Here is a 13,491-nt window from a genome sequence, read left to right on the forward strand (position 1 = left end):
GCTTTGATCATATGTTATATGATATTCCAAGATAAAGTGTGGTTTGCCAAGGACTGTGGTAAGCCAGTGGTACTGTCTCACCAAGGAATGGAGTTAGTCACAGAAGGCATCTCATAAATTGTGCAATTAGCTCTCCTGGAAATAATCCTTGGAAAACAGGAGAAATAGCAACTCAAGAAAAGATTACCACCATATATTGGTGTCATAATAGAGAACACAGCTCAAGTCAAAGGCTTTGCTCTCTGCACTCACCAGCTTGAAAGTTCTCCTGCTCCTCCTGTGTCATGGCCACAGGTGATCCTTGGGAGGTCTGGGCTCCTGCACAAGCCAAGTGCATACTCAGTGTGTACACACTTGGAGGGCTTCTTATCTGAAATGAATCCTGTGCTTGTCTTTGTTGCTGCCAAGATCCAGATGGATCCAGTGTGTTTCCAATGCTGCATGTGCATCAACTTCAAGCTACGATAATTGTGATTACAGAGCAAAGATAAAGGAGATTATTTTTGAGTTTCTGTCAGAATTACTTTTATCCCAGAGTAGTTAAAAGAAAACCAGTCCAACGGTTCCTGTCTTACTATGAATTTGAACTAAAGTTTGGATCTCATACCATTGTAAAAGTTTACTTTGCTTCCACACACAGTTGCACCCTTCCCTCCCCAGTGCACTTGCAAATTCCACTAACCCAGTGTCAGTAGCAAAAAAACCCCAAAAAACAAAAAAAAACCCAGAAAACAAAAACCCCCCACAACAACAACAACAACAAAACAACACCAAAAAAAACCAAACAAAAAAAACCCCCAAACAAAACCAAAACCCAAAGTGTATTTAGAGATTTAAAAGTTTTGGTAATGAAAGGTGGTAGATGCCTTATCCCTGGAAACATTTGGTCAGACTGGACAGGTCTCTGAGCAACCTGATTTGATGGAGGTGCTCATGGCAGAGCAGGTAGACTGGATAACATTTAAAGGTCTCTTCCAGCCCAAACTGTTCTATGATTCTGGAAATCTACATTGCTAACAGGACTGGACCCAAATATCCCAAATTCTCAACAGGACCATAAATATTCTCTTGTTTTGTACACTTAGGTGTGAGGGAGAGTGGTCCAATAGGCGGGTACAACTACTGCAGGAGTGGTTAGAAGCACTTTGAAAACATATGAAATGATTTGATTTTGTAGAAGGATTAGAGGAATATTTACAGATCCTAAAGTGTGATGCCCATGAACCTTATAGAGAGGGAACATTTCTATACCTTCCCATATGCCATTTCCTTTCAGTGTGTTTGTCTAATTTAGATATATTTTTCAGGACACAGATCATGGGGCTGATTCTGAACTGTATTGCAACTCTATTGTACTATAATTTATTTTTCTCATATCCTGCAAAGGGAGTTAAGGTGTAGGGGGAGGTACATTGTAAATATGAAATGGTACTGCAGTTAGTAATTTACGAATCCCCAAGTCTAAACATGCATATAGAAACAGCCCAGATAAATAAATTGTAAGAACAGTAAATAATTAAGCACAACTGTTTTTGTAAGCTTTCCCGTGGCTTCCTTTATAAGGCCATTTTCTATGCATTAATAAATTAGTAATTCTTCCCCTTTATAAACAATTTAAATCCATTTGTTTGTTGACCAGAAGAAAGTTTAGATTCTTCCTCCAAAATGAAAAGTCACTTTTTGGGCAAGTGGGAAACAATGCACTTTATGAATTTTCAGTCTTTACTGAGGTCTTCTCTCCTAGAACATGCATTTAGTTTCTGGGCTTGAAAATGTGTAATCGATAAAAAATAATATATATAATAGATACAATATATAATTATAACTATTAATAAATTGAACAATTGGAATCCACAAAACAAACCCACAGGTAACAGATTAGATACAGGAAGCCTGTCCATTTATTTCAAAATTGGAGATTCTGTAAAATAAATTGGAGCTATTCACTAGTAAATACTATTCTTATAACAGCATAACAGTTTCTAAAAACATTTTGTTTACCAGCTATACAGAAGAATGTAACTCTTTCTCACAAAAATTAGCTTTGATCAACTAGTGCAAACATCCAATACAAGCCCCTGACAGAAAGTATTCAGAAGAAATGTATTTGATAGTACATGAAAATGCATTTCCTTCAGTATATCTGGACACCACTCAAATCCTCCCAGCATTTGTTCTCATTTTTAAAAATCATCATTCCTCATTTCACTTGCCAAAGAGAAACATGTATTTTAAATATTACATTCCTTACTTTCAAATTATTTATTTAGGATGCAGTCCCTCATTAACTCTTTAGCCATCTAGCACTTTACAGTTTAAACTAGAGAACTTTAACAAGAAAGGTAAAACAGTTTATTCAGCTTTTTACACAGCAGTATACAATAGCACAAGGTGGTATGCCTACTAAAATGTTTTGTTCAAGACAAAAGTACAAATTGAATTTTTCATTACAGTAAAAATACTTATTTGACTTGTGTAACTTATTTGGCATTAAAATGTGACTCCATTGTTTCTCTCAAGAACTCAGCAGCATATACGTTGAAAGTTACTTGATTCACATAGTTTTGAAATAAACAAGAGTGATTTTCTGTTACTGTCTTAATAATGGCCATGGACCAAGGACCCCCCTGTACAAACTAGTCCTTGGACACAGCAAATCTATTATGTGACTCAAGGAGATTCCAGGAAGGCCCAATGAAATTAAGGAAACTATTTGAGGAATAAGATATTACCTGGCCTTAACACAGCAGTGATGACCAGGAACTACCCTTTCTTGGAATGGTAGCTTATAGTACTTCTTACTCAGGTAAAATAATTTTTATTGGTCCTTCTAACCTTTTCATGAAGAAAAAAATATTAATCACTCAGGGGCCACTTTTATGTTCCAGAGACACAAACTTAAGACATTTCCCCCCACTATAGAGAGAAATAGCAGGGTCTCATTTTCCAGTATCAGCAGTAGCAGCTGCTTGGAAAGGAATTGTCAAAAGTGCCACTAAGGTGGGAGGAGGTTTTCCATGTCTTACATTTAGTGGAGGAAAGAAATACTTTGATGTTCCACAATTTCAGTTAAGATAACCCTGAAATGACTATGGCACTTGAAAAAATAAGGATTAATTTTTCACCCTTTGCGAGCTCTGGAGTTGTGTGAAGCAATGGACAGAGCAAGCGAACTACTCCACAAAGAACGTTACACAATGATTTCCATATCACTGAATGTGCATGTATTCCATCCTCCTGCATGAATGGCTTCATGATCTTGGGCTGGAATGGGAGAGGACAAACCACATTGTGTGTCCTGTTTATATACAAACCTGGAACGTGAACAATGGTAAGTTGGGCAGCTGTAAAGTAGTGTTATCAGTGGTGTGCCAGGGGAATTTATTTACCTGACAAAAACCTGCACAATGCAGAAATACAAAGGATTTTGTGGTTTTTACCTCCATTCAGATCTGCTACCTATTAGGTCAATGGAAAGAGCAGGCAACTTGTTGTCAGGGTATGAGCTTCCAGCTGTAGCAGTTTGGGAACTTCCATGGCCACACCCTAGCCTGAAACTTCCCCCTTGCCTCCCAGTTAATTGTTCCCTGCTGCTGTTCTCTTAATTGAAGAAAGAAGTAGATGTTAGCTTCCTCTCTTTGGAGGGTTGATTCTGCAGAATTTAGGTAAACAAATGCTCTGTGTAAAATGGAGGTAACTGAAGTGAGCGGTGTATGGTTGGTGTACATTGGATTTGCATGGGCATTGCATAGGCTTCAGTGACTTCCTGGCCTATGCGGTTGATGTTGATTTCAGTGCCCTCAGGGCCAGATCTTGTGGTGTGTGCTTAGCACACAGATGTGTTGCACTGACTTCCACAGAAGTAGAGGAACTGAACACATCTCTGGATGCATTCACGTTTGTGCTTGGCAAGAAGGGACTCCCAAGTATTTAAAGCTAGCATAAGTGATAACGCACAATTATAATTATTATTGTGTTAGATGGCTGAATGTGGTACCACACATACTGGCCAAGTGAATCTCCTAAAGCTCAAATTCTTTGAGAATTAGGGCAGAGAACCCTAAAAACCCCCACTGGGTACAGCATGGTACCCTTGTAAAGTCAGTGGAGCACTACTTGAATAAAGAAGTTAGTCATACTGAACAGGAGTAAACTGGGAGTGTCCAGAAAATGTACGGGATTTAAGTGTGTTTAGACGCCAAATAGCAACATGTAGAAATTTCAGCCTCAGGAAGTTTTAATGGAAGAAAGTAGCTCAATCACTCAGTATATTTTGCAACTTTAGCTGAAAGTTTAACATCACAAAATGACATATTGCTATGCAGCTTTAAGAATCACACAAATGTATTCAATCATTTCCCCTGGTTTTCAGATCTGCTGTTCATTAAAAGCTCTTCTCCTGTTTCCAGTTTTCAAATGGATGACACAACCAATGCATAGCTTAATGTTCATTCTCATGAGTCATAATTAATAAATAATCGTATCACATACATAGAATTTTACAGGTACTCTTAAAATGGTTTTACAATTCTATTAAATATATAGATAAAATAATCACTGCTATATAAAAAAATCATTTTAAAACAGCTGAACTCTCAAGCTTTGCATAAAATTCTGTAGACACATTCATTACAATCTAGAAACTCAATAAAAATACATTTTAGAGCTCAATCTCTCAAAAATATTCATGGCGTTGAAAATTGATTGTCGTTTTTTACTGTAGTCTGTGTTTGCTCTGCCTTTGCACTGATAATTTCCTACAATTTGACAAAAGCTATATTCTGGTCAGTTTGTAGATTATGTGACTGTTTAACTCACTTCTTCAACTCTAAGTCATCTGCCCCATAAATGTTTAGTGGGGCTCTGTCTTTAATGGTGTATCTTTCCTTGCACTTTCTATAAAATCACGATGAAACACTTTGCAGTTATGACTACAATGACATTGAACCATCCTATTACAGTTGCCACTCAGTCTTTAATGCTGCTTCTGTGAACACCAAACATTGTTTATCCAGTGATCTTCAAGGCACTTCCTGACACTTACACTTCACAATGCCCTGCTACCCACATTTGCTCAAACCCAGCAGGTTTTAGAAAGAGTCTTAACAGATCAGTACCTCTGTGTATCTGAATTCAGCTGCCAAATCAATATACTATATGTGGTCAGTTCAAGCTTAGCATTTTTCAACCCAGGCAAAGTTCAGCAAAAACTTCAGTATTCAGACAGTGCACATATCTGTTGGAAAATGGGTAGACAATGGATTTCCCACCAGGGTTTAAACCCTCCACTACCAGCAGCCAGCCCTCTGGGCAGCAAGTTAAAATAGGCTTTGCCATAATAAATGTTTCATAATCAGGCTTTCAGGCAGTAGCTCAGAATAGGTCACAAACCCCAAAACCAAGCAGTGTTTTCAGAGCAGGGCCCTTGCATTAAGGAATTGGATCTTGTGCTGTGGAAGAAGAGATGCAGGCTCACAAGTCAGTTTAACTGGGGGAAGCTGCTGCTTATGCAGATGTCAATCTTTACAGTTCGAGGTAAAGGCAAAAAAACTCTTGAAGAGTTCAGGTTTTTTTTAAGCACAATTGACCAGCATAATCACTCTTAGTGCTTCACCCTGGGTCTTCTCACCCATGGAATGGCTGGGTAAGGTACACTGCTTCTGTTGTAGCACACCCACCCACAACAAAACAAACCTGAAAATTGAAAGCAATGTAATACCAAGTATCATGGAATGGTTTAGTGGTTTTTTTTTCATCTACTTTGGATGGAAGAAGCAATCCCTGTCTCTCAGTGGGATAGGCTGGAAAGTGTACCTCAATTGAAACACTGGTGGAGATGACCAATGCAATTGTGGAATGCTGTTTGACATTTAAACTGCTCATTGCACTGTATCAGTCACTCTCCATCAGTGGCAGGTAACAAAGAAAACCTTGGGTTTTCTCCTTCTTGGACAAAAGTACTGTGTAATGACATTTCTGGCATCACTGTGTTCCTGTTCACCTTCCCATTCTTCATGGATGTCAGTTGCCTAGCTAAGACATCCAAAGAGTTCCTCATCATGATTCATTTTCTTAGGAGGAAGGAAAGAAGAGGGGAGCATACTTGATTGAACTTTGATAGCTGTAAAGCCCTATAAAGAGGCTGCAATCCAACTCCAAATAGACTCTGCTGAAGATTAATAAACATGGAAGAACCAGAGTATAAATACAAAGGGTCAGAAAAAGTTATCATAAACCAAAGAAACCTGTGAAGAGTGGAACATAATGAAAAGCTGTCAGTATTTTGCTCCAAAGTAGTGTAGAACACTGCTGCTTGCAGCTATTAAATAGATGCCGTAGCCCAGCCTGGTATTCCCTAGTTTTCAGGATAAGCATAAAATGTTTCTTGTACTAAGTTTTATTCTTTCAGAGGAGAAAGCACTAACCCTTCAACTTTCTATTTTAGTCTACTTCCAGAAAGCACCTTCAAAAGTTCTTATCTAGGTTTTCTTTTGGAAGAAGGTACCACTGTCTTCTACAACAAGCACAAACAGGTTCATTGATCACAAAATCGGCTGACTCAAAATCTTGACTGCTTTCGTGAACAAGATGAAAGAAATATTTTTTTCTTTTACTTAAGCTGATTTAAACCAAATTAATTTGGGACATTTGCATCTCTTCCTCAAGAACAATGGATCTTATTTCTAGGTTCATGGGGTGAATCCAGCTCTAGTCAACAGTGGCAGGACAGAATAGGAAAGATTTGAAAGGTGTTCAGAATTTTATCTTCAATGTTTAAGATCTCCTGTCATTCCTTACTTCTATTGAATTCTAACTGCAGCTCAGGAGAAAAATCTCAGGGGGACAAAAAGCTTATGAAGAAGAATGAAGTGTGACGAATGGTTAGGATTGCCCCAGCAGATAACATGATTGCAGACAGGTTTTAAATACTTGCAAATAAATTGCTGTATATTTTGATGTATCTTGATCCCAGGTGCAATTAGTTAATCTGAAAACTTAGTCAGGGTAGGGATACACCTTATGCTACCACAAAATATGTAAAACTTACAGCCATTATTTAATTTTCACTCAGAGTAAAATTTTAAAACCCTTAATTTCAGGAATCACATTGCAGTCAACCTTCTGAATTTTCAGATGGAAGCAGCAATGTGATGTAGTCTCATAAAGCACACCATGAAACTAAAAATGTGCCAATGAGAAGTAGTGACTTCACTGAAAGTCACGTGGAGAGAAGTTACTGCTATGAAATTGAAGACTTCTCTTTTGTCCTACAGAGCATGGATTACACCTTCTCTGGCAAAAATCCTATATGAAATATCCTAAAGTGATCATTGATTGGACAAAAATTGCAAGAGGAAAAAGTAGCTCAACTGTGCCCATGGATAAGCCACAGGAATCTCTTTAGTCGCACTAGGAAGTCAATACTTGTTGTCAGCATTTTTCTGTATTTAGTTTTACATCTATCTTTTCTTTCTCAATTTAAATGGACACTTAAAAGGTATTTCTAATTCTTTTACCACACCCTAGTGCCTTAACAGTAGCCTCAGCAAAGCTGGTTACTTATTATTTTTTGTATATGCAAAAGAGAGAAATCTTTATGTGATTTGTTAGTAAAAGCAGCAAAGAAATTGAAGCAAAAGCAGACTCAGAAGCACTGAGGTACTTTTAAAAAACTTTAGTTTCTGGCCTGAGATTTCCCATATAAAGTCTCCTAAGAAGCAGCTAGCATGTAGTTCTTCACACTTCTTCATACCCAACTTTTTCCTGCAAATCAAACATACTAAACGGTGCAGGATAAAAATTACTTTAAATCCTAAAAAAATCTAACTTCCCTACCCCAATAAACTCTCAACCTGATTTTGTTGCTCAGTGGATTTGCTTCTGGAACTGTAATCAGTTCCTGATGTGTGTTTCACTACCTGTAGCTCTGCTCTGCCTCTCACTCTTTGAAATGGAAAATGTGAAGAAGCATTTCTAGCCTTGCCCTTGCAGGTGGTCAGACCCCAAGGTAAGACAACACCATCCCTCTTCCATAGCTATCAGGCCCTACATAAGAAAGTGAAGCCAGAAGAATAATTTTTGAAGACTAGAGCTCTGAATTGTTGATACTTCTACTGATAATTATCTGGTTTTATTTAGCATCTTATAAAGCAAGGCACAAATGTACAAAATCGCATCTACTAAATCAGATCATTTTTATATATATTTACACAATTACCATAATATAAAATGTGCTTTGACACTGTCATAGCACAACAGTAGCAGAATTGAGGACAACCTGATAATAAACACAAATACCAGGTTCTGGATTTCTGTTTGTGCTTCACCTGAAGGAACATATTCATATGCAGATACACAAAGCAATCCAGCCACCATCCCTTTATTTTCCACACCTCACACAGATCAAACTTTGTTGCTAAGCAGCTGTGGAAGGAGTAAAAGGCAGTAGACCAGCACCCAAAAGAAAATTACAAAGTAGAATAGCTCTGGCTGCTCAAAAATTGTTATCTCATGAGTTGGTGCTGGAGTCTCGCTTGCTTCCAAGTCCTTTTTCTTCCTGAAAATAGGAGAGAATTCAGTAAGAGGCAAGGAAAGGAAGAAAAAACCTTCATTGTTAATAATTACTGTGAAGATCAGAGGGTGGTCTAAAAGACAGTTTAATTAACCTTTTCAGTCTAGTCAGCTGGAGGGCCCCAGCTAGACTAGGAGGGGCATAATGGGCTTTAGCAGTGTGTCCCTTCCAGAGTCAGCATATGTAAGAATCAATCTTCTGAAAACTCAGACAAATTCTCAGGTAGTTTAAGTAAGTGCCATTACAGCACAGCCCTCTGATGTAAGGAGATTTCCACCAGTCAAAATGATGCCTTTTTATTTTCAGAACAGCAAACATAACGCTGGGCAACACATCTCACAGTTTGCTTATACACTGGATCTGACTTGATATACTTTCCCCAAATCATCTACTTTCAGAGCCCCTCATGCTAGGCACTAGAATATTAAACAGAGAAAGCCCAAGGCTTCCAACCAAGAAACCAGCTAGCAGTTGGGGGTTTGCAGAACAACTCCAAAATTTCAACTTCAAAAATTTCCAGCTGTGGTTCATAAGGGCAAAGGCTGATGGATTCTGCCAGCACCACTGAGCTCTCACAAAGAAAAGGAAGGGTCTTTTTTAAAAAGGCACAATCATTTTATAATTTTCTAGTGCTGTAAGAAAAACACTCCAGTAAACTGTTTTTAATCTACTTTTGGAGAAAAATGGTGTTTTTCTGCTTGGGGCTTCCTACTGGATAGATACCTGAGCATTACACAAAATATCAGCAAATCGTACAACTGATACAACTGTAACAGCTATTTATGTAATTTTTTTAACAGAGAGAGAGAGAGAGGCCAATGGATCCTGATAATATTTTGTGTGTTTTCTGCATCTAAATATAACATAACAACCATTTTACCTAGAAGTTGTGAGAGGTACTATTCAGTATCAGCTAAGAGGCAAAACCTAAAGTGATCCTTGTTTCTTAAAGATATTTAGACCCTAATACCAAAGGGATGCATATGTTCATGACCAGTTACCCTAAGTCTAAACTAAACACACATACAAATTACCAAAACTATAGATGCTCCAACAGAGGCCAGTCCTCCACTGAAGAAATTGATTTTCCCTGGCACTGATCTCACTAAACATTGTTTTGACAGTCTTCCAAACCTGGAAAGAGTCATTACTGCCAGAGGGCCTAACATTTGAAGTTGTCCCACTCTTCTCTCAGCCTGAGATATCCACCAAGTGGGGGAAATGCTCAGAATCTTGCTGAGACAGCTGAATTTTTCAAGTCAATCAAAAGCATTTTAGTCAAGGGACAGATTGAGCAATAAGGAAATTTTGTATCTTACACCTATGGGAAATGCGGACTCTGAGCCATTACAGAAGACAATTGCTACCATTATAATTAATTTCCAGCTCCCTTTGTATCACTGCCAGTAGTACCTAGGAGTTATGGTTTCCTTGCAAAAGTCAGTCTGAATAAGAAACACTCACCCAATGATTAATGGATTTTCATCCATATCTGTCATCTTCTGCTCGTTTACACCATACGTTTCCTTAAACAAGCCACAAACAGATTAGATAACCAAACTCAGCATCTCACAAAGATGGTAATTGTGTATTTTATGCAAATTGTATCTAATGTTTGCTCAAATAAAATGAAAGTGTGCTTATAAACATATTTTCTGTCAGCACATCCAGCACTGCAGTCTGGTCCACACACAGAAAAGGAAAAAAGTTGTGAAATAAGATTTTTTTGCTTTCAACAGTTGAATAAAATTCCCCTTGTTCATATGTATTTCTAGTAGCTCTGACAGTATTGCAAAACTAAAGCATCTGTGTGAAACCTCCCTTTCACTGAACACTGGTGGCAGCATTTTTTTTTTAAACTCCAAGATGGTCAGAATTTTATTTTTGTGTTGAAAAAAGGCCATATTCTTGTCCTTGCTCAGCATGCCTGGATTGCTGATGCTGTCCCTTCGTTTTAGCTTTAAAAATAAAAATCCAGACCTCAGCTGTATTGTGTGCTCTCAAGAAGCCAGTGTGAATCACATCTGTCATTTAGGAACAGAGTTTCATGTTACAACTAAAATTCTTTTAGGGTTAGTTGCTGCTACTGATAATATAATACTCTGCTACTGTGAGGAAAAGGGACAGAGCCCAGTTTTTCAGAAACAGTACTCTTCAGGAGACACCCAGCATTTTTGCAGTGTTGAGACCAGGACATCAATATGATATACAGAGAATGCAAAAGTGAAAAGAAACTGGAGCAGCAAACAAAAGTAGCTTCAAACAAGGAAAATGTTGTAGCTATACAGGTATGATGAAGTAAGATTTAAAGTTACAATGGATTTGACTGTAGTATTAGGTACTCCTTTGTGAATTTGCTTAAGGTTCAGTAAAGTTTAGTATGTTTTTAGGAGAGTTCTTAAAAACTTTGCAACTATGCCTGGTTTTAGCACTAAAATTATTAGAAGTCACAAGACTTTGATACTGTTAGAGGCCTTTTTACAGTGTCTGAACTTCTGGAGTTTGAGAAAACCAGAGAAACAGCAATAAATAAATGTCCACACTTACCTCCTCAGAAGCATTACGAGAAAACCTTTTTCGGAGATGAATGTTGACATCACTGTCACTGCTTCTGTATATAAAAGCAAAGTTTTTAAATTCATAAAGTTAAGTTTAAAAGAGACACTGCAAATGGACGTGACAGGTTTAAGCTACACTAAACCACAAATATGCATTGCTGCATGTATTAGAATATGGACTGGAATTTATCAGTAACATGATAAAAATGGCTTTGGGAAAATCTGACTCACAATAAAAAATTCATATTCTCAAAAAGGAATCTTTTCTAAAAAATTGTATCTGAGAGCATTTTTGCACCTTTGACGTCACTGACATTTAACTGAGACTATACCCAAGTTTTATGGCCATTGATATAAAAAATTGGACTGACAGGGAACAGTAAGCTTGAAGGGGACAAGGGCTTTTTCTAAGCAAACTCTCAAATTCATTAGAGTGCTCCAGTGATAAGCATCAACAAATTACAGTTCATGTCCCACTGAAATAGATTACCTAAGAATAAATTAGAATGTAAGAAAAAACAGAAGTAAATGGAGCAAAATTAGCTGAGTGTCTGTGTACAGGGTCTGCCTGGGCTGCAGGTAAATTTCCCTAGAGCAGTGAGCTGGGGCTGGGCAAGAGGCTTGGAGGGGACCCAGCCAGGAGAGCTGACCCAAACTGACCAAAGGGCAGTGAGACCCACACACACACTTGTTCTTATATCTGTCTTCTGAAGCAACCTCTACACCCTGCTTCTCAGGAAGTGGCTGGACACTGCCATGCTGATGGGAAGTAGAGAATAAATAAAATTTTTTTGGTCTTCTTCTAATTTGCTTCCACACATGGCCTTTGCCTTTTCATGAAAATGCCTTTACCTTGACCCATGAGTTCATCACCTTATTTTCTCTCCAACACCTCATTTACTTGTTCATAACCAGAAAAAAACATCCAAAAAGTATCTACTGAAATCAGTCAGTGTCATGCTTCCACATAGTGTAACAATGCACATGAACTATTTTATCTGCATTACAAAATACTATCTCTGTTAGAAAAGCAATTATAACACCTCCATGTTCAAAATGCACTGGGCTTCCACTTGGGTTTTGTGTGGCAAAGTTTGTAGCACAGTCAAATCAAGTCCCACTGAGTCACTCAACATATTTAAGAGAAACACAGGAAGAAGCCAATGAATCCCAATACTTCTTCCTAAAACAAGACTGCAATAAACATCCAATGGACAAGGCAATTTCAAAAGACCAGTTAAGTGTATTTGAGACAAATTTAATGTGAAATACCTGGTAAATTCCTGGAATTCAGCATTTTCTTCCAGGTCATCTTGTGATAGAGTAGTAGTGGCAACATCTGAGATCTGCAAATCTTCTTCAATCGTATTTTTCTCTTCCTCGTCTGTATTACTATTTTCTTCTGGTGTCTTTATGGCTATTGGTAAATCCTCTAGATGTTCTACTATGGCCTGTTGAAATTAGGAAATGTTTTGCTTTAGATGACATGACTGATTCCCCACCCTTCCAAATATCTTAGTGGTGCAGCCTACTCAGACACTCAATTGCAGATAGTATGAGACTGAAAGTCTCACTGAAGAAAATAAAAAAGCAATGAATTTCTTGAAAATCTTTTAGTGATACATGGGATCATCAGTTCAACATACATACATACAGTTGGAAAGTCAGATCTTTCTATTAAGAAGTCATGACATGACATGGCTCTTTGAAGCAATCCACTAGACTTTTTAAAATCTACCCCCAATTAGTCCTTCAAGTTAACAGCAAACTGACTTCATTTCTGTAGTCAGAGTCAGGACCAAAACATGTTCAAGCAATGTGTCTAAGCTACATGTAGAGCAGCATTAAATGGACACTCATTCCTGAAAAATGCTGTCAAAAATTACTGTGCTGGAAAACATGTAAGGCACTTCAAACTGGTGTCTGCAAGAAGAGATGCAGGAGCAAACTGCCTAAACCAAATACCCCCAAAGTACCCACTTCTTCCTCCTCTTCCAGTGCAGAGAAGCCTTCATTTCACCCATGTAACACATCCTACTCAAATTGTTTTTCTAAGTTTTTGTAGGCAAACTTACTTGGATTGGGACAAAATTATATTGCCTATATCCTTTCTTTAGAAGCAATACTAATCAGTAATTAATATCATTACAGATTATTAGAAATACCCTGTCTGGTAATCTGTTATACCTAAGGATTATACAAAACCTCTATTTTAAAACATAATAAAAAAGGCACATTTTTGCTTGTACTTTAAGGTAATCTTTTACGTGTAGGGATTATAGAAGCCTCAAATTATTTTAAAACATAATATAAATTCACATTTTTAGTGAATTAGTATTAGGACTTATTTTCTCTTTTAAT

The 13,491-nt window shown here is 37.6% G+C and overlaps 1 protein-coding gene across 2 annotated transcripts in view; it reads right to left on the reverse strand.

Annotated features, from left to right (window-relative positions):
• Positions 1 to 1,871: 1,871 nt before the first annotated feature.
• Positions 1,872 to 13,491, reverse strand: part of CLMN (calmin) — a 76,359-nt gene continuing 64,739 nt past the window's right edge. The window contains exons 10-13 of one of the 2 annotated variants that reach the window (XM_036383361.2): positions 12,403 to 12,581; positions 11,120 to 11,180; positions 10,037 to 10,098; positions 1,872 to 8,557 (exon numbers count right to left, since the gene is read on the reverse strand). In XM_036383361.2, coding sequence (XP_036239254.1) covers positions 8,404 to 8,557; positions 10,037 to 10,098; positions 11,120 to 11,180; positions 12,403 to 12,581 — 456 coding nt within the window. In that variant the 3' untranslated portion in view covers positions 1,872 to 8,403. Of the gene's footprint in view, positions 8,558 to 10,036; positions 10,099 to 11,119; positions 11,184 to 12,402; positions 12,582 to 13,491 lie in introns of both variants that reach the window. The other variant, XM_036383360.2, reaches the window with a different exon arrangement.

The sequence above is a fragment of the Molothrus ater genome, chromosome 6 (genome assembly GCF_012460135.2).
Source record: "Molothrus ater isolate BHLD 08-10-18 breed brown headed cowbird chromosome 6, BPBGC_Mater_1.1, whole genome shotgun sequence".
Classification (NCBI taxonomy): Eukaryota; Metazoa; Chordata; class Aves; order Passeriformes; family Icteridae; genus Molothrus; species Molothrus ater.